At 38.9% G+C, this 22,198-nt stretch overlaps 1 protein-coding gene across 13 annotated transcripts in view; it reads right to left on the reverse strand.

The window, feature by feature from the left end:
- Positions 1-22,198, reverse strand: part of BNC2 (basonuclin zinc finger protein 2) — a 433,693-nt gene that overhangs the window by 21,861 nt on the left and 389,634 nt on the right. For all 13 annotated transcript variants that reach the window (XM_060609708.3, XM_060609702.3, XM_078436773.2 and 10 more), the window contains one exon: positions 366-2,335. In XM_060609708.3, the coding sequence (XP_060465691.1) occupies positions 366-2,335 (1,970 nt within the window). The remainder of the gene's footprint in view (positions 1-365; positions 2,336-22,198) is intronic.

The raw sequence follows: 22,198 nt of genomic DNA on the forward strand, positions 1-22,198 counted from the left end.
GCAGAAATATATATAACAGAAGCTGCGGCTTCTAAGTGAAGCTTCATGAGGAAGCAGGGAACTGTGTACATAGTTAACTTATTCACACCTAGATGCATGGGGAAACATACATACACACATACACAGAGCACAGAGAAAAATGGCGTGCATTACTGGGTAAGATGGCATATGATTCTGCATGCTTAATCATAACAAGCATCAACTGCAACAATCCTCCATGAGCATCGCAGCTTGGTTATCTCATGGTCACTGTGGACAATCTTTACGGTGCATCAAAAACATCTAAGTTGGAGTTTTTAATGTTAAGTCCGACATGACTGGCACCCTCCACCCCCAGCAGGAGCAGCCAATGGAGATTTACTGACCTGTCTCTGCTTCGGCGAGAGGGGAAGGCAGCATTGCAGCCAGCCACTGTGCAGACATGCATCTCTTTTAAGTGAACGTTCCTGTAGTGAAGCTTCACACTGTAGGAGCTTTTGAAACTCTTCTTGCACACGTAACAGATTTTGGGGTCTGGGCTAGAACACAGGTCACCTTCTGGGGAGAACTTTTGAGGGCTGCCGTAATTCAGAGACGATGTGAAACTTTCATGCAGGGCTGCCATGCTGGCCCCCCCACCATTGTACAGACCATACTGGCTCATGTAAAACATGTCGTAAGTGGGATCTGTAAATTCTTCCTTCACCTTGATGACATCCTGGTGAGAGGGCTCACTGTGGTTCTCATCAGGCCTCTCACTGCTCATCAGGACTTTTTCGCTCACTTCACTGTGAATGTGCTCATCGCCTTCCATGGACTCCTCACCTAGTTTGGGCTCTGAAGACTCAGATTCATTCTCATAGTCCCGCTCAGGTTCTTGGTCCTCAGAAGTCATGCTGTCAGCCCTTCTTATTTCAGTCCTTGAAATGCACCGGGTCCTGCTATGTTTAGAAAAGTCCTTCACAGAAATGCCTGGACTCATCTCCTCTTGGGAGTGGCAATGATTGTCATGGCTCACATCGTTGACCACAGCTCCGCCATCATTAGGGTCATCATCTTCATCGTCAAACTCATCAGCGGTATCAATAATTTCCTTCTCAATCTTCACAGGCATGCTGGACTTCCTGGGCTTCTTCTTGGGTGCCAGGTCAGCACTGGGCTCATGAGTGGCCATCATCACTACTGGTGCTATGGGCTCAGAGGGTGGTGGGGGGTGCTGCTCTATGGTACCACTGGCTGGAATGATGGGACTGGTTGGGAGGGAGGTTGGAGGACTCACCATTTCCCCCGGAGTGAGTAAACTTCTATAAAATGGAGGAACTGGCTGTACAGTCTTTAGCCCAGAAAAAACCAGCTGGCTAGGCAGAGGATTCTGTAAGACGGGGTCTAATGGGGGAGTGGTAAAACCCATTGGGGGCCGGCCAGGGCTTGTGAGTGTGAGATTTGATTTTGTACTTGCTATAACAGGAGTGGCAGCTCCTGATGTGGCACGAATTAAATCTTTGTCTCGGTTATTTCGTAGCATAGGCATGTGAAGGCGAGGATTAGGGTTCGCACTGTGGCGATTCCGGCTTCGGAGGGAGCTAAAGACCATGTTGCAACCCTCGATGGTGCATCGGTGTTTGATCTTCAGGTGAACAGCATTATAATGAATTTTGAGAGTACCTTTGTCATAGAATGTCTTCCCACATGCATTACAGAACACTCTTCCTTTCCTAGAGGCTGACCCCATCCTTCTCATCCGATGAATCCGGAATGAGCTTTTTGGGTGTTCAGTTTTGGTTAGATCACTGACTGGGGCAGAATTCTGAATGGGGGACACACAGGCTGGCTCAGTTTTGGGCTCCACATTGGTAATGCTGGTCAGGGCATTTCTATTAGGCGTCTGATCATTCTTATAAGGTGTGGGAGATACTTCAGATTCACTGCTCTCATTGTATTCATTCTGGGTTGAAAGGCTTGGTTCCCGCAGCCTCAGTCCTGGTTGCTCTAACAGTAGCCCGTTTGGAGGCAATCCAAGCAGTGGGGCTGAGACTGGGTTTATATACTGGAATGGAAGCAGAAATGCAAGGCTGTTGGGGATGTTTTCGAAATGATGAATGCTGGAAGGGTTGCTGTTCTCTAGGTGAGCAAGAAGGCTGGGACTCCGAGTGCGATTATTGCTCTCAATGAAAGTCCTTATGTCTGAGTCTGTCTTTGAAGATGGTACGGCTACGGCCTGCCCTTCTTTCTCCTGAATTGCCATCAGCTCCACAATGGATTTGGTTTCTCCAAATCGCAGAAACTGCTGAAGGGTGATGATTTCCTCTTCTCGAGACATGATGGCCCAGCGGTCCAGCACCTTGCCGGCAGCATCCTAGAGGCCACATCAAAGAAACAACAAAGATAAACACAAAAACTTATTGATTGTGCATAATTATTCAATGCAACTGAAGGAGCTCTGCCTGCTCATGAAACACCAAGAGTGACAGCAGAAAACAACACACAAGCACTGTTCATAAAAGTCAACCCACAATGCAAACTTTTCTGCCATGCAGTCGCAGTAATTACAGTCACAGAGAAACAGATTTGAGTTTAATGTCAAAGCAAACAAAATGTAGACCACTGGGGCTCTATTATGTAAAATGCCTTCACTACTGCTATTTTAACAATGGTCTATATAGTATGCAACTATTTAGCACATATTAGTATAAGACGTGAACACGTGCTGTGCAACATAGTATAAATGCAAAAAATGGTACCTTAATGTGTATTAAATAGGGACACCATAGGAAGGGATTAAGCACATTTTGTGGAATTTACTTCTTCAACACAAGCAGACATGGTACTGGATTTAAAGATGAAAATTCCTTTAAATAGGAGCTACCGTATAACTTTCTGAATTAAAAAGATGAAAAAAAGTAGCTTTGCCTTCTGTGCCCCCAATTACTAAGGTGTGCTTTTTTCTCTTTTTTTAATAGCTATATTTTAGTGTCATTTACTAATAGACAATCTCATAAGGTAGAATAAGGAAAAACAGTAATTATGCTTTTCCTGAAAATTGATTGTAATCCTAGGATTCAAAGTTTGAGTTAGACTTTAAGTATTTGACTTTTTTTTAATGATATTCTTATAAATGACAGTTATAGATATTTAGAAAGTAAACATGTGATGGATTTAGATAGAATAAATGTGTAAAAATGTTGTCTCTTAACATTCTCCTCTGATAGCAAAGGGAGTCCATAGAGAATACACATCAGTAATCACCAGACTATGTGTTGTTAAATATACATTAAAAAGCATTTCACACTTTCATTTTTGCTAGTAACTATGAGATTTGCCTGGAGGTAGGACTTAAAAATCCTGCAATGTAATGTCAGGCAATCCATTTCAGCACAGATTGAGAGAAATGTATTCAAATGCTTAAATAATGACTCCATCATTTTCTAGAGCACAGCTTCTTCCTAACCAAGACAGGACACTTCACAACCTCTGTGAATAATACTTGCCCCAACCCTGCCTATCAATTTAAGAATGCATAAAATCTTCTAAAAAACCAAAACTAGATATTTATTAATTACAAAAAGAAAAATCATAACTTTACAATAGGGAAATCTAGCAGACACCACCTTAACCAAGTAATCAATGAACATCACCAATGTTAAGTATCATCATGTACCTTCCAATATTTACTGAGAAAAGCACATCATCCCTTTCTTGCTAAAAAGCTGTATAACCTCAATCTAATCACAAGAAAACATCAGATAAGCCAAAATTGAAGGGCATCCTACAAAAGAGTGGCTAGTACTCTTCAAAGTGCAGTAAAGAGTCAATCAGTAAAGATTAAAAAAAACAAGGACCAAAGAATGGTTACAGATCAGAGGGAACCAAGCAAACAGGACAAATAAATGTAATATGAGATTCTAGAAATCCCAGGCCAGAAAAAGTCCCTCAGTGGGGAAACGGGCAAAAGCTGAATAAAATCTCTAGATCAGTTAATAGTATGGTATCAACCTTAATTTCTTAGTTTTATCCATTGTGCTGTGTTTATGTAGAATGTTTCATTAGGGGAAGCAGGATAAAGGGAATTATACAATTTTTGCAATGGGAAATTCTGCCTTATAGATAGTTCTACTCAGCCTTGTGATATAAAATTCTCTCTGGACCAAAACTGTATGGTCTGAACCACGACAACTAGCTCGATTGTAAGGAGATACGTATCATTTATTTAAATCGCTTTACAAAAAACAAGCTCTAATAGTTACGTGCAATGCCTTATAAGGCTTACTCTAGCATTGCATCATTTTACATAAAGTATATGTGTGGGTGTGTGCGTGTGGATGTCCATTTCTACATAAACTGGCCCTCCCTCATTTTGTAGATAACGTGAGCCTTCAGGTTAAATATCCTCATGCAGGTATCTTCTCAGAACACTTAGATGATGATGTGTATACATGGTGACTCTGCATGATCCTGGAGTCGTGCAATAGCTAGTTTTTAGAAGTATCACTCAGAGCAAACGGTCTCCTTACAAACCTGTTTTGGAATGGGGGGGTGGGAAACAAGGGGGAACACTGGTGCTATAGGTAAACAGAAAAATAAATTGTGATTTTGTATAGATTATCTCATTTGAACCTCATAATAGCTTCCAGAGCTGAGCAAATGTTTACCAGATGAGGGACCAGGGGTGAAGGAAAGGGGGATGGCTGGTTGAAGTTGCCAAGATGCTAACTTAGGGTCTCGGACTCCAATCCAGAAATTCTGACTCTAAGTTCATTGAGTGTAATGACTGTCATCCATAATGTCATTTCCCAGGTGGGCACAGTAGGTCTGTGACAAGAAATAGGACTTCTCCTGAACAAGTCTGGTCTCTGAAGCACTGTAATGTCCTCCTCCACACTGTTTTTCTTTTAGCATCAAATCCACTCTCCTAATTGTTCTTTTATGGAAGCTTTTACTATGGATTGTGTCTCAGGCTGAAACGCAACTTGAGCAGCACACAGTCATTTCTTCCCCAGGTAGCCTTCACCTAAATCTGCATGTTGATAATGTACTTACACAGCTGGCAGCCTCTGGTATTAAAACAGCCCTTAGAAACCATAGCAACTGATCAAACCCACCTGAGGCATCTCCTTTCCATCACCCTCCTATCTTCTTTCCTCCAACGGAACACAGCAGTCCCATATGGTTCCTCTTTCCTCCTGGCCCTCCACAATGCCTGCCGCTATTTCTAAAACCACTGCCTTTCAGACCTCTTTTAGTCCTGAGTAGCTGTCTTTGCTAAAATGGAACTGTTATGTTAAACCACTTACTTCTAGTGGAATAGGTCCAGGTAAGCAAGATTTAGAACTTTGCTCGTAGCCTGAATCATAAAAGAGACGCTTCATTTACAGTGGTAATGGAAACAGCAATTTATACTACACAGAAGAACAACATAACATCTTTGCAAACAAATGTGCTTGGGAACAGGATAGACCTCTACATTACATACTCAAACTAGGGTCCTCCTGACAGGGCACCCTCTGAATCCAGGCAATATGAAGTGCCACAGAAGTTCTTTCCAAAGAAGCCACCATTCATATTTGATCAAAGTTATCTACTACCATTGTAGAGCAACTGCAGAAAGAAACAAGTTGACTTTCTTATACAACATAATGGGTATGCAAGCTCAATGCTACAGATGGCCATCAGGTTTAGCACATCCTTGGATAAACTGGTTGAATGGGACTTGGAAATCATTAAGGCGAAAAAGGAAGGCCTAGGTTCTTTTTCCCTGAAGATCTCAGTGACAGAGGTAAACATGGTCTGGTGTAGTGATTCTCAAAACAGTGGCTTGAGAGAATTCCATGCATGTTCTATATGCTGTTTGAAAGGGACCAGAATCTTTTTTTTTTTTTTTTTTTTTTTTTTTTTTTTTTTTAATTTTTAAACCAGTCTGCAAATAATTGAGAGTAACCATTTGGAAAACTTCTGGGTTATTTGACACTGCTGAAACAACAAAAAGCATGATTTTTTTTATTAATTTATTTTTATTTTATTTAATAAGTATTGGCTCAAAACTGATGGAGGTGGGGAGAACTGGTCCTTCCTCACAGGTAATTTGAGAAGTACAGATCTAGAATCTCAGCCCCCTTACATATCAAATAAACTTTACCAGGGTGAATAAGAGCCATAAAAAAGAGTTATTCTATTATCACAGAATAAGCATTTAAAAAACAAATTATGTTAGACCAGCATGAATATTGTGATTGCCGACCAACCCATATGGGGACAATGGTCTTGCATAAGAATAATAAATCACATCAGAGTGTATAACTGGATCTTATCCTTCCCAGTCCATTCTGTAGTTTGTGAGTCAGTTCCTTAAGGTGTTCTCATTTGTAACTAGAGTTCAGTGACCTTTAAACCTTTACACTGGGAATTTTTATTTACAAAATGAGGATAATAAGATTTACCCTGTTAAGTGAAATGCAAGGTATCATTGTAAGTATTGATTTCCTGTGAAATAACCAGCTATACTATTAATTAAAAGATGAGCAACACCAAATAATCCTGACTTATAAACCAGTTTTACTGGGTTCAGAAGAAGTATAAAACACTTAAAATATTTACATGTAAGTATTTTAGATGAAAAGACTTCCTTTTATTTTTGCCGGAACTGGTGATTATCACTCAGTAGAAATCTGGCACCTAGTTCTACGTGGCTCTGCAGAGTAATGTTTTAAAATCTTTTCTGCAGTAGAATCAACTGTCATGGTTTCAATGGTTTTATTTAAGCCTTTTCTTCACATCAAAACACCTTATATAGCCTATAGTTTTAAAAGTAAAAGTAAAGTAGACTGTTTTTTCTTATTTCAGGGAAAGGGACAGTAGGGAAGGAAAGGATGTAAAGAGATGGAAGAGAGACCAGATGAGAAACTTTGGGATAATTAGACTGTCGGGTGACTTCAAGCCCACAGACTCCCCAGTCCAAGAAGGAACCCATCTGTGTTCATGGCAGGCCACTACCATGCTATAGCACAGAGGGAAAGCAAAGCCTTTCTTTCTGTCCATGCATGGAAATGAGGGAGGAAATACTGAACACAGCAGAGTTCTGGAACTTATTTTCTCTCACATTATTCAAATTATTAAGAAGTAAGAAAATTGTTTAAAAGACAAGCAGAGAATAATTTAATTTTCTATTCTATTACATGAACTTCTTGTCAGTCAAGTTTAAGGCATATTTTTTAAAAAAATCCTAAAAATGATTAGCCAAGAACTAAAACTATTTCCCCTTTGATGTAATTTTAAATCTTTTACTTAAATGACATTGAGCTATAGAGAATGCTGACCACCTAGAACAAAATCAGAAATTTATGAGCTGTACTTTTTGATTCCATGTATAGATTTGAACTGTGTTATCTTAAGAAATTATTCCAACATAACCATATTGGCAACTTATTTTCATGACCAATTTCCCATTGGAATTTTCTATTTTCTATCCTTCAGGATTAATTCAAATATCAAGGCAAGAGGAATAGGGTTGGGTAGAAGGTGTAGACTTACCGAATTTCAAGACTATCTAGCTTGGTACTCTATCAGGTAAAATTTAACAGTAATTGCAGGGTTAAAATTGAAGAAGCAACGCTATGAATCATAAATTTTACCTGGTTTTCTAGATGTTTAAGTCTTAAGGGCAAACAAAGAATGGGACAGCTATACTGTGGAATACTACTAAGCACTTGAAAAGGAATAAACTAGTGATACACAGTAAAACATGGAAGACTCTCAAAAGCATTAATGTTAAAAATCAAAGAAATCAGACCCCCCAAGAACTACCATTCTACCATTCCATGCATGGAAATTCTGGGAAAGGTTAGACTGTAGACACAGAGGGGAGATCAGTGGTTACCAGGGGTGAGGTGGGGGAAAAGGGCTGACTGCAAAGAACACTGGAGAAGTTTTTGGGGTGATGGAAATGTTCTATAACATGACTGTATTGATGTTTACATGTATACTTAAAATTGGTAGGTTTTATTGTATGCAAAGTATACCTCAATGAAGTTGACTCAAAACATTAAATCATGCAAACTGCATGAAATCTCACACTTAGAGCTCAACATTAATAATTCATCCTATTTATAGACCATTTGCTTATTTCCTGCATTGTTTTGTGACAAGAATAACAAACACACATCTCTTCCATTCTCTCCCACAATCCATTGTGACATGGGGAGTAAGTAAAAATTTCTTTCTTTTTTTCTACCTAAAAGATTATTTTTTGCTAATATTTTATAAGTGGCTTTACAGTAATATGTTATTGATTTAGAAAGAGCTTTACATATATTAGGGTAAAAGGTCAAATATTTTTACCAAAGGGGTATGCAGTCCTAAAACCTTGGAGACTGCTTCTCTGCACAGTTAATACTGACGTGTGGCAGCCGTGTACTGAGTGCACGCACCTTCACAAACACTTTGGATGATGTTGATGAGAAGCAGTCAGCTAGTTTGCCTTAGCTTGCCTCCACCTAACTTTGTGCTGGACTCTTGATTATGTGGGCATGTGTCAGGATGTGACCCAGAAATTAGGAAATATATCATCTAACTTCTGGGTCACCTCAGGAGCAAGCGATGGGCTCAGACCATTACTGCAGATCATATGAGCGGGGGCATTCCACCAACTTAATAGACAGGATCTACGAATGGAGAGATCATGGGTGCTACTCGTGGGTGGATAGGGTAGGCTCTGAGGACTAGAAGTAGCAGCAGCTTGAGAAAGACACTCTGTGGAAGGGAAGCTTTGAATATTATGCACAGTTTTAAAAAAAAAGATAGAAGTCATAAAACTTTTGGTCCTCGTTTGTCCCATTCTCCCACAGTGACCTGTTTTAGAACTCAGATGGGTCCATATGTAACATGCAGATATTTCCATTTAAGTTGTCTTTCTGAAGTCAAGCCACTATTAAAACTTTTCTCTTTAGCCAAAAATTTTAACTGATCTGGGTGCTCTCCGTTTATATCACAGCCAATTCCTCCCCGCCCCCCTTTTGATTAAATTTTATTTATCTCTATAATTTATATGACTTGGCAATCCTAAGCATGAATGGGCCAAAGTTTTGTGTGTCTATGTGCCTGCACGTGTGTGTGTGTGTGTGTGTGTGTGTGTGTGTGTGTGTGTGTGTGTGTATGTATAACAGACAAGAAGAGGACATGCATAGAAATGGCAAAAGAAAAAAATTATTGGAAGTAAAAGATTCTGGGAAGTACTTAGGGAAATTTTTTAAGCAATGTTGTGATAATTTCTGAGAAACACTTGAAATTATGTGGGAAAAGAACTTGGCATGCTTATTTGTTTTAGCAAATTTACATTTAAACACATATTTCTTGGAGGGCGCTGACTGAGAAAGATGCACCACTAGCATATACAATGTACAGTGGAACAGTTTGGTTGTGTAAGTAAACAAAATTATACCATTCTTTATTCACACAGAGCTCTTTTATGTGATTGTGCTTTTCCACTATTTTAGGCTAATGTTTCTAGGCCAGCTGAAACAACTGTGCTATGTGTAGGCAGAATGAAAAATACTCACTTATACCATGATTGCACCAAATGGTTCAAATTAGACTTGATAAAAAAAAATTAACATTTGTTTTGGGAAATGAAAACTCTACTCAATTTCTATGATTTGGAAATTCGTATTTTGCAGAATTTCTCAAGAGCATCACTTTACCTTCAAAATATAAAGCTGACCAGTCACATTTTTGCTTCCTCAGCTCCTCTCTAGGACAGAGGTGTCCCATGAAAAAGAATCAGTGGGGGGCGCCTGGGTGGCTTGGTCCGTTAAGCGTCCGACTTCGGCTCAAGTCATGATCTCACAGTCCGTGGGTTCGAGCCCCGCGTCAGGCTCTGTGCTGACAGCTCAGAGCCTGGAACCTGTTTCAGATTCTGTGTCTCCCTCTCTCTCTGACCCTCCCCCGTTCATGCTCTGTCTCTGTCTCTGTCTCAAAAATAAATAGACGTTAAAAAAAATTTAGAAAAAGAATCAATGGGGTGTGGCACAGACAGAAAAGAAAAACTTCCCAATGACAATAATCAAGAGTGGACTTTATTTGTTAACAGTTATCCACATGAACATCCCCCTTGGAAAACAAATGTGCTTTCCTCATCAACCCAAGATCATCATTGTCACTTAATAAGTGTGCAAACATTAGAGCTAGGTATATTTTGGTTTGCTGTGATTACAGAAACTGGCGATAAGTTCAATATGTCCAGATTATAAAGACCTGGACTTGAAATATCTTTCTGATTCCTCCTTTTTCCCCTTAAGGAGAAATGAATACTACAGGAATAGCCACCAATGGTTAGAATGTTAGAGCTCTCAGAAAACTTTGTATTACAGAATTTCCTGTCAAAAGATAAACTTTACTGGTCCTTGTGAGCTGATATGCTAACACTGAAGTTTCCCCTCTATACTCTATACTCCCCTCTATACTCTATACTCGTTGCATATAGGGACTGGTCCCAAAAGAGTTACTGATCATACAGAGACTATGACTATGATACTTGGTTCATCTTATTGTACATGAACCTCACTATAAATCAGTCTGGTAACCTTCAAAATGCTGGATTATGGAGAATGGTGGTATACTGAGGCTATACATATCAAATTCATATCAAATTACTTGCATAAAAAGTACAAAGTCAAGGAATGCCTCTCCATGGATGGAACAGGAAGTGTGATGCACATGGCCCTTGACTGGAGTGGGCAGCAGGAGAAAAAGGCATCGTGGAGATTTTATGTGACTTTTAGGTACTGGGGTTGATATTTTCCAGTATATAAATCTCTAGCATTTCTTTTTCTGATCCACATTTGAAATTGTTTTTTGCGGTGAAAAAGATGTCTTTTAAGAGAAAAAATATACTGAAAAATTGAACAATACATCCTCTCAAACTGATCACCTCTCTAACCAAAATAACATTATCAAAATGCCAGGGCACTAGTTTTAAACAGTTCTTGTATTTTTTAAAACATATTGTTTGACTTTTGATAAAAAATTCACTTTGCTATGTTCTTCATTATGGACCAGATAAGAATATATAATTCATAGAGGACTCTCACTTTTTTCCCCCTTAGTAACAGTCTGTACAGCATTTTTATTTTAAAAACTGTGATTATGATAGATTACTCCAGGATTACAACATATTTAATCACAGAAGCTCCAGCTTAGCTCTATTGAAGGCCTGTCAGGATTTCTTCTTTGTACCCAGGAATTTTAGCTGGTCTGGCTTAAAACAAGGCATACAGATTTCCTCTATGGGCATCTGTTTGCAAATAAATAAGGCAGGTGCCTTGCTTTGGCATATAAAAAAAAATTCAGAGGAGTAAATTACACTCTATAATGTCTAGAGTTGCACTTCAAAGATTCAAAAAGTACTTTTCAAATTACTTAGCTCTGTATTAAATCAAACCTGAGAAACTTTTAAAGACATGACATATTTCAATGCTTAATAATAGTATCTTAGGAATCACTTAAGTTTCAAAATAGAGAATCTTAAATCCAGCTGATATTCCTAGAATACCAAACTCCAACATAAAATTATCTGTGTGTCCTTAACATAAGCCCAGAATATCTAACTGTACTGTAGATAAAACAGCATTTGTACCTTAAAAATTTTTTTTTAAATTTATTATTTGATGGAGAGAGAGTGTGCAGGAGGGGCAGAGAGACAGAATCCCAAGCAGGTTCCATGCGGTGGTCATGGAGCCTGACTCGGGGCTTGATCCCACAACCGGGAGATAATGACCTGAGCCAAAACCAAGAGTTGGACGCTTAATTGACTGAGCCACCCAGGTGCCCGAAACAGAATTTTTATCTTAAAGTTTCAGATTTTGATTCATTTAATATAACTTATGAGTAGTCAACCTTAGAGAGAAATAAAGAACATAAGTAAATAACACCTAAATTCTAGTCTTGGTTTTGCCAGTGACTAGCTGTGTGCTGTCAAGTAACCAATACCCAGTTTCGGCTTTCTCCTGTGTAAGAAGGACAGTCTTACTAAACTTCTATGCCTTGATAAACCAAAATTCCATTATGTGACTCTCTAATTCCATCACTTAAGTATCTATGCCTAGAATATGGACACACAAATAATTAAAGAATATTTTTTAATGTTTATTTTTGAGAGAGAGAGAGAGAGAGAGAGAGAGAGAGACAGACAGAGAGAGAGAGAGAGAGAATGCACAAGCGGGGGAAGGGCAGAGAGGGAGACAGAGGATCTGAAGCGGGGTCTGAGCTGTCAGCACAGAGCACGACACAGGGCTCAAACTCTCGAGCCATGAGATCATGAGCTGAACTGAAGACAGGCACTTAACTGACTGAGCCGCCCAGGCGCCCCAACAAATAATTTTCATTAAAATGTTTTAAACCCTAGGTTAATATTTTTCCTTTTAACCAACTGTGTACAAATTATTAGAATACATGCATTTATGACTAAAAGCATGCCCTCATCTGAGAGTTACTGTATTATATCCTGTATTCTGGATGCTTCCCTTGATGCTTCTGTCTGGGGCTGTGTATCAGTGACATAATTAGAGGTACTCATTTTTCTGGATTAATTTTTATTCCACATCAATTCAATGGCCAGTTCCAGGGGAAAGTTTGCTTGAAAACTCAAGAAAATGCTCAAGAAGTCCGTAAGAGGCTGTGGGAATCCCTCAAAAATTCCGTTAGGGTTTGTGAGAATTCTGCAGCCTCAGAATTCCAAACTAAATGCTAAACCTCCATAAAGCAATAAGTAACTACCTGTCATCTTCCAGTAATCTTTGCAGTTCCAAGGAAGAGTAGTATTTCCATATAAGACCCTCCCCACAATTAAACCCTTTAAATAGACACGAGTTATTCACTTGAGGATGATCAGCACTGAGATGCCACTGGGTATATCATTTTATCATTCGGGACAGCGAAGGAGCAGTTTGAAATCCTCAGAGACAACACTAGAAACAGGAGGAAGGAAAACGATGGTCCCTGAAAGTGGTCTTGTTTTCTTCTCTCCTCAGACACCAAGATAAAGCCTGAGTCCTAGGACAGCTATAAATCTACTTGCTTTGCAATAAACAAAACTTACCAGAGCCCTAACATTTTTGCTTTGAGGTCGACATTTTCTCGTTTGCCTCTCTTTCTGTAACCAAAGTTTTGACACTGAGTTTGTAGAAAGCCTCCATATATCTAGGGGTCTGTGCTGGGGCTTTACATATCTAAACAGAAATGCTAGAGACCTTGGTGTTTCCTGATGTGCCTTCCTATAATGTCTGATAAACAGCACAAACATATGGCAAAAAAAAAAAAATCTTTTTTTTCCACTGAAAAGTGATTTTATACATTGGGTAAGGGCCAAAACTTTGGAACAAATTCAAGGCCACAAACTCCAATCTTTGCAATTTTATCTGTGCAACCAAGATACCGAATACTGGTATGTTTTCAGAGCTTCCAAAGCTTGAAAGGATGATTCTATTTCAACATATTATACTTTGAATTACTCTACAACTGAACATGACTGAACAACCCTAAGGAACTTGAACATATTCATTAGCACGTGAGGGAGCAGGGGTAGACAGGGACTGAACACTCACTAGGCAGTATCCCATAAAACAGCAAGGACTGAGTATTCTATAAAACACACGCAGGACAGAGTGTGTGACTGAACAGAAAGATGTATTGGAAGATTTAACTTTGTTCTTCTCTGGGTGTAAGAATAGCAGTAGAACACAAAGATTAATTTCCTGCTTTAGCATTCATCAGGGAACAACACATTATTACTTGTAACACATACACGAGGCTGTTGATGGATATACTTTCCTTTGATTGCTCAGATTAAATGTGTTCCTATAAAAGGCACCCCCCCACATGCGTATGTATAATTATAAATCCATGTATGCATTAACAGTTTCTGTATATTTATAAGCAGCTATCAATGTAGATATTAAACATTTTATGTGGCCACAAAGTTGAGGTGATTTGGAGTTGGTGGCTGCCTGAACAAATATAGATCAAAAACAGAACAATCACAGTAAATAATCAATATACGTTACTATAACAAAAAACTCAGAAATTCAAAATAAAGGAGGATAAGAGGAGGAAGCATGCATTACAGAGCAAGGTAATAACCGCGTCTGCATGCCTTAATACCCTCTTGTCCCAGCAGTCCTGACTTTCTAAGCAGCCCACTTCTCCACATTAACGGTAGTCATTTGGAGAGCAGCAAACGTGCCATTAGAAGCACTTTTACAAGTGTATATTCATCCACCAATTAGCTTAATGTGGCCGCTTTCTGCATATTTTCTATCCAGGCTTGCACAAATCTTATTAATATTTCCCCCTAGCGCTTTGACAGATTACCTTGTCATTACGCATCCTGGAGCCTTTTAAACAATATGGGTAAACTACTGTTTGTGAGGTTAATGACAATTATCCCCTAATTACTGCATAAGTCACTCAGTCCACTTTATCTCATAGGCAGGGTTCTGCTCTGTGTATCTGCCATTGTGTCACTGTAAATGAATCTTGTATTGCTGTGTTTATCTGCCACTGCCTTGTAAATTACACTGACGGAAGGATGAACAAATTACTGCGTGTCATCACTTAAATACTGCTTCTGAAATTTAAAAAAAAAAGCTTCAACAGAGAGCTTCAATTGTGATTTTAGCAGATCACAATTAGTAAAAACATATTTAATGTCTTATGTTATATATCAAATCCAATAGCTTGGAATTCAGTAGTGGCATCACAACAATATCACTGAGGGTGAGTGGAGGGTGAAGAGCAATGAAGGAAAGAGGAGAAATAAAGGTGAAACTGAAATCATAACACCAGCTCAACCTCCTGAAGGCATTTCCTACTATTTAATAGTTGATGTGGCATTCTTGAAGTATTCCGAAGATTTGTCAATTCTAAATCAAATTCATTGGGTTAGGGATAAACCACACTCTTCAGTTGGATTATTTATTATTTATTTAGGTCACTTATAACCAGTCCACACATAAAAAACACAGAATCCATAGAACTGAGAACAGATAAAGTAATAAAGACCACAGGCTAAGCCAATTTCATTGTTGCATTTTTAAACATTATTAAACAAGTTCAGAACACTGTTTCTGAAGTTTCATGTGAAATTGTTTAACAATGTTTATATCAATGAAATTAGTGCAGTCCATTGCTCTGTCCAGGTGACTATATCTGCTCTGATACCAGGGAAAAGAGGACACTATGAACATCTTTTTCAAAAACACAGATTGAGTCAATTGCAAATAATGTGGGAATCTATGATTCTGCAGATTATCAGGTGAATAAACACTTATGTGAGAACAGGTAGAAACATCTGGCTTCCTGAGATGACTGCCATTTAATGAGTATACTAAAACATTTTGAAATGTGAAACACTCAAAATGTCTCCATTTAAATGACACCAAGGTGGCTGGTAGCTGGCAAGCATAAGTAACTGGGCCACACCGATCTGAAGGATGGTCTTCAACTCGCAATGAATTGGGCGTGTCGAAAGCCTGCATCAAATCCGCTTATGACGGCCACAAGTTTGTAAGGGAGGGCTCATAGCACTGATGATAAAGCTATTTGGTGGAAGCATGCACGCACGCGTGCACATACAGTACCTCTTGGTGTACTTGCTGAACAGGCTGGAAGAAAAAGCTGCAGCAGAAAGAAAGGAAAACATAAAAGCCAGAGTTGACAGGCTTCACGGATTCTAAGCACAATCCCTAGGGCTCCCTTGAATCCCCAAAGAATGATTTCAGTGTCTGTCTTGCATTCAGTCAATTCAGCTTCAACCAACAAGTGCTGCAGGCAAAAATGAAAGCTATCCAATGTTCTCTTCTTTCAGTGTGTTAGACCACAGTTAAGAGATCTCAGTTAAGACTGACATCACTGTGACAACCACTAAGGGGTTAAAACTTTTCCTGATTTTTTTTTAACTGTTTAGGCTAACTATGGAGACCAAACTGAGGAAAATGAATTTAAACCATTAACTTTTTCTTTTAATACTTGGTTTTGTTGCCCTTTCTTAAAAACCTTGCTAACGGTATCGTCAATGTGGTTGTGGATGGGGGGAGACACAATGTGCATTTAGGGAAGATAAACTCTTGGTGTTTGTGAAGTTTAGTGCTGGCTATAGAAAGGAGACAATCCTGGAAGGATCAATAATAATGCCAAAAGGTATCTGGATATAAGTTAGGTGAAGACAGCCATTTAGAAAACAAACAGGAGTATTTCCCTAATCACCTTAACCCACCCTTTATGCATTCTCATCACATTTCTAAAAACTGAGACTAGGAATATCTCCCTTCCCTTCCTAACAAACTTGCACCAGTTCCTCTACTGTGCACAAAATAAATAATAAATTCCCATACCTGGCATTTGAAGTTCCCTCAATATAAACCCAATCTACCTTCCCAACATCATCTCCTGCCAAGACCTCTGATGCTCCAGCCAGTTGCCATAAATGTTCCTGAGTATGGAAAAGTCTTACCTGATTCCGAACCCCTCTCTGTTCTGCCTCTGTCATTCTCTTCTTTCAAGGTCCAACTTAAAGCACTTCATGAAATACTTCCTATCCACCCTCCTTCTCTATTCTCCCCATTCCTAGCAAGAATTACCTGCTCCTTCAGGGATTTGCTCGTACCTCTTTGTCATCTAGGTCTCTTTATCGCAGGATTATGGTGCTTTATATCCCCACTGCCCAGATAAATCAGTGCTGAACGAATTCATTAATACTATGAATGCAGACGTTGGGAGGCAATTTAGAGGTCATCCAGTGCTACTTTTATTATTTTACAGATGAGAATATTCACAAAGAAGTGTCTTGCCCAAGTCAGGAAGCTAAAGTATGTGGCTGACTTGGGACAAGCCACCCAGCTGCCCTGACTCTGTCTAGTACTTTTTTCTCAATATTATCCTTTTCTCCTGGCATAATGATTCTTGACTCAGGAAAGAGAACATCCATTCCATTCCACTGCCACATACTGGGTAGATGAGTAGATCCCAACCAGTTGGGACTCTCTTCAATCCTATACCAGCCCTAACTGGAAAACATTTTTCCTTGAATTGAACTCCCCTCCTGTCCATCAAGATGATGTCCAACAGAAACATAAAGTCTTTCCCTAAGACCACTCCTGCAGGGGAGGGAGCTGCATTATTAGCATGCTGGGGGTGAGAAAAAGTTGAGAATGATGGTTTTAGCAAAATACAGATTTTTAACATTTGGTCTTCACCACTTTTTTTTTTTCTTTGCAAATACCCAAACATTACCTATTGTTCTTAGAAAAATGTTTTGGAAAATGACATTGCTTTTATCTATGTTGGACACTTTCTGGATCAAAATTAAATACTACTGTATGAAGAACTAGAAAGGAAAATTCAACAGAGTCTTTCTCGTGGTTGGTGTTCTGTATAGGAGTGAACACGTTAATTAAACCAGTCAGTTTAGTACTGGACACAGAAATAATAAACTACTACAATTATAAATATGCGTGTATGTATATACATCTTCCTTCATTTTAGCTTCCACAAATAACTTGATACTTATCAATTCCTGAGTCCTCATTTGGCCGTCCCATCAATCTTGTGATTTCTCATTTCTGTCTTGCATTTGCTCCATCTCCTTCTATGAGGGCAACTTCAACTCTGAGGATTTCTTTAGGGATTCTACCTATAAAGCAAAGTAACTAGCCAGTTGCTCTAAAAACTATTATCTGAAATCTGAAAACAAAACAGATAAAATATGAAACACACAAAGGCACAGAGGCCTATTTTTTACTGAAATGCTATTTTCAGGCTAAAAGATTGCTTTACATAATATAGCCTCTGTGCCTTGGTTTCCTCATATATTATATAGGATAAAAATAGTAGCTACCTACTAGACTTCTGAAAATTAAACAAAATAATAGTGACTACACTTTGCATTGAGCCAGGAAAGACTCTACATAATATATATGTATTACATTCATCTACACTTCAATGAGGTTTGAAATACTATTATCAAACCCACTTTATAGATGGGAAAATTACGGTACATCAAAGTTGGGTAATTTGCCTGAAGTCATAAAGCTAGTACTGTTTGGAGCCAGGATTCAAACCGGAAGTCTTGAGTCTAGAACTACACTGAAATGCCTTGCACAGAAGGCACTCCTATCCACTCACCTCCACCCAAGCCTCCATCAGGGTGACCTCTCCTGTCTTCTCTCTTCTCCCCATTCTCTCTGAAATCCAGGCCCGAGAAGGTTAATTTTCCTTTGACTGATTCCTGGTTAACTCAGTTGTCCAATCACATACCAGTCTCTTCAAACCTATCCTCACAAGCTTAGTGATAGCCAATATACCTTCCTGACTGGATTAATGTAATTGTTCCTTGTTCGTCTATCTACTCCTTTCTTTCCCTCACATTCTGATGCCAGGCTGCTTTTGCTCAAGTGTACCTCTTGATCACATTACAGTCCTGACCTCCAAACTAAACTTGAATAGCTAGCTCCCCTTTGCTAAATGATTTAAGCATAAATTCTTCACGCTGGCATTCAATAACTGCCCAGATCTGGCTTCTAAGTCTTACTTCTCTCATACACACTCTCACCTTGGAGCTGAACGTGACAACTTACCTTTCGGTGAAGGCACTATACTTTCTCAAAACACCGTATTTTTGCTTACACTGTCCCTTCCACTTGGAATGCTGTCATCAATTTTCTGGGGCCCCACTGTCGTCCAAGACCACCTCTCAAATATCACCCCGTTCATAAATCCTGTGATCTATTCAGAATCCCCATCTGTTTTTCATGGGATTTTTTAAAACTATATTCCATTTTACACAGGTCACACGCAATCTGGGATAACCCCTTACAGTATAATCAGACCCTTGAGTACAGGCAGATCTCGTTTTATTGCACTTTGCAGATATTGCATTTTTACAGATTGAAGGTTTGTGGCAACCCTGTGTCAAGCAGGTCTTTCAGTGCCATTTTCCCAACAGCATTTGCTCACATTTTGGTAATTCTTACAGTATTTCAAACTTCTTTGTTATCACTGTGTTTGTTACGGAGATCTGTGATCAATTATCATTGATGTCACTATTGTAATTGTTTTGGTGTACGATGAACCACACCCATATAACATGGCAAACTTAATCGATAAATGTGTGTGTTCTGAATGCTCCACTGACCAGCTGTTTGCCATCTCTCCCTCTCTGCTGGCCTCCCTATTCCCCAAGACATAGTAATATTGAAAGGAGGCCAATAATAACCCTACAATGGCCTCTAACTGTTTAAGTAAAAGGAAGAGTTGCATGTCTCTCACTTTAAATCAAAAACTAGAAATGATTAAACTTAGTGAGGAAGGCATGTTGAAAGCCAAGCTAGGCTGGAAGCTAGGCCTCCTGTGCTGAACATTTAGCCAAGTTGTGAATGCAAAGGAGAAATTCGTGAAGGGAATATAAAGTGCTGCTCCTGTGAACACATGAATGACAAGGAAGCAAAAGAGCCTTACTGCTGATATGGGGAAAATTTAAGTGGTCAAGATAGAAGAGCAAACCAACCACAACATTCCCTTATGCCAAAGCCTAATCCAGGGCAAAGTCCCAACTCTCTTCAATTCTGTGAAGGCTGAGAGAGGTGAGGAAGCTGGGGAAGAAAGCTTGAAGCTAGCAGAGGCTGGTTCATAAGGTCTAAGGCAAGAAGCCATCTCCATAACAGGAAAGCACAAGATGAAGCAGCAAGTGTTAACGTAGAAGCTGCAGCAAGTTATCTGGAAGATCTAGCTAAATAATTATTGAGGGTGGCTACACTAAACACCAGATTTTCAATATAGATAAACAGCCTTGCATTGGAAGAAGATGCCATTAGGACTTTTGTAACTAGAGAGGAGAAGTCAATGCCTGGCATCAGAAGTTGAAAGAACAGACTGACTCTCTTGTTAGGGGCTAATGCAGGTGGTGACTTTAAGTTGAAGCCAGTATTCATTTACCACTCTGAAAACCCTAATGCCTTTAAGAATTATGCTAAATCTACTTTGCCTATACTCTATAAATGGAACAACAAAGTCTGGATGACAGCACATCTGTTTACAACATGGTTTACTGAATTTTTTTAGGCCTACTATTGAGACTTATTGCTCAGAAAAAATTCCGCTCAAAATATTACTGCTCATTGACAATCCACATGGTCACCTAAGAGCTCTGATAGAGATGTACAGTAAGATTAATGTTTTCATGCCTGCTAACACAAAATCCATCCTGTGGCCCATGAATCAAAGAGTAATTTGACCAAGTCCTATTATTTAAGAAATATATTTTGTAAGATTATAGCTGCCATGGATAGTGATTCTTCTGATGAATCTAGGCGAAGTAAATTGAAAACTTTTGGAAAGGATTTGGCACTCTAGATGCCATTAAGAACATTCATGATTCATGGAAAGAAGTTAAAATACCAGCATAATAGTAGTTTGGAAGAAGTTGATTCCAATCCTCATGGATGGGACCATTCTGAGGGGCTTAAGACTTCAATGGAGGAAGTAATTGCTTCTTATGGATGAGCAAAGAAAAATAGTTTCTTCAGATGCAAATCTATTCCAGGTAAAGGTGCTGTGAAGACTGTTGAAATGGTAACAAAAGATTTAGAATATTACATAACTTAGTTGATAAAGCAGCAGCAGGGTTTGAGAGAACTGACTCCCAATTTTGAGAGAAACTCTACTATGGGGAAAGTGCTACCAAGTAGCATCACATGCTACAGAAAAATCTTTCAGGAAAGGAAGAGTCAACAGATGTTGCAAATTTCACTGTTGTCTTATTTTAAGAAATTTCCACAGCCAACCCAACCATCAGCAACCACCACCTGATCAGTCAGCAGCCATCAACATTGAGACAAGACCCTCCACCAGCAAAAAGATTGCACCTTACTGAAAGCCCAGATGATGGTTAGCATGCTTTTAGCAATAAAATGTTTGTTAAGTTTATTTATTTATTTTGAAAGAGAAGGAGAGGAGGGGAGGGGAGGGGAGGGGAGGGGAGGGGAGGGACAGAGAGAGAGATGGAGAGAGACAATCCCAAACAGGCTCTACGCTGACAGCGCAGAGTGGGACTTGATCCCAGGAACTGCGAGAGCATGACCTGAGCTGAAATCAAGAGTCAGATGCTTAACTGACTGAGCCATCCAGACATCCCAGCAATGAAGTACTTTTAAATTAAGGTATATACAGTGTTTTTTTTTTTTTAAATATAATGCTGTTGCACATTTATGAGACTACAGTGTGAATATAATATTTATATGCACTAGAAAACCAACAATTTCACTTGTCTTGCTTTATTGCAATGGTCTGGAACCAAACCAACAGTATCTCTGGGGTATGCATGTACAGAAGCTCCAGAACACTCATCTGTATACCCTGATCGCAACTAGGATGGAGCCTTACACATATTTTTAACAAATCATGCTGTTCTTACAGCTAATTCATTTCTGTTGACAAATGACCACCTGTCATTTCTGTAAACCAACTATATTCTTTAGACAGGTGCTCACTAGATTTCTGAAAACAGCCAGTGTGAGGGAATCCAAAATACAGGTTGTCTAATGTCTGGTTCAGCAGTCACATATGCAAATGAAGATATAAAAAGGTTATATATTATGTACTTATGAAATAAAAATGTGAATATTTTCTGATGCAAGTAAAAATGCATTTTTTCTGAATATTTTAAGATCTTGGTTGGGCCTATGCTTCTGAGTTCATTTTATTACAGAACTGTTTACAGGTGTAGGTGCAAAAACTTAAACTTTCTAAAATGCAAAAGTAAATGACAGTATATAAAAAAGGGAAGCTGTCAGAAGAAAACAAGCTAAGAGGAAAAAGAAATTTAGTGAAAAGGAACTAATGTTAGAAAGGGAGCTCAAAAATTCACATATGGGATCTGAATATACAATCTCTACTTGTGGTCAACACTGAATTACTCTATGTTAAAACGGAGTAATAGAACATTTGAAATAATTTAATTGAAACAATAAGTAGTGGAGTTCTGGCCAGAGCAGGAGGCATATCAGCAGATGGGGCAGAAGGATGAAGAGTAGAAAAACCTCTTATAGAAGATTTGGTAAAACTAAACTGGCAGAGACAAAATAAACACATAGGTATAAGAAAGGAGAGACTAGAGTTGCCAACTTTGAATATATCAATTTACTTCTTAATATGGAGCTCTGGTTGTGTATAAAGAATAAAA

This window comes from Panthera onca, chromosome D4 (genome assembly GCF_046562875.1).
Source record: "Panthera onca isolate mPanOnc1 chromosome D4, mPanOnc1 haplotype 2, whole genome shotgun sequence".
Lineage (NCBI taxonomy): Eukaryota > Metazoa > Chordata > Mammalia > Carnivora > Felidae > Panthera > Panthera onca.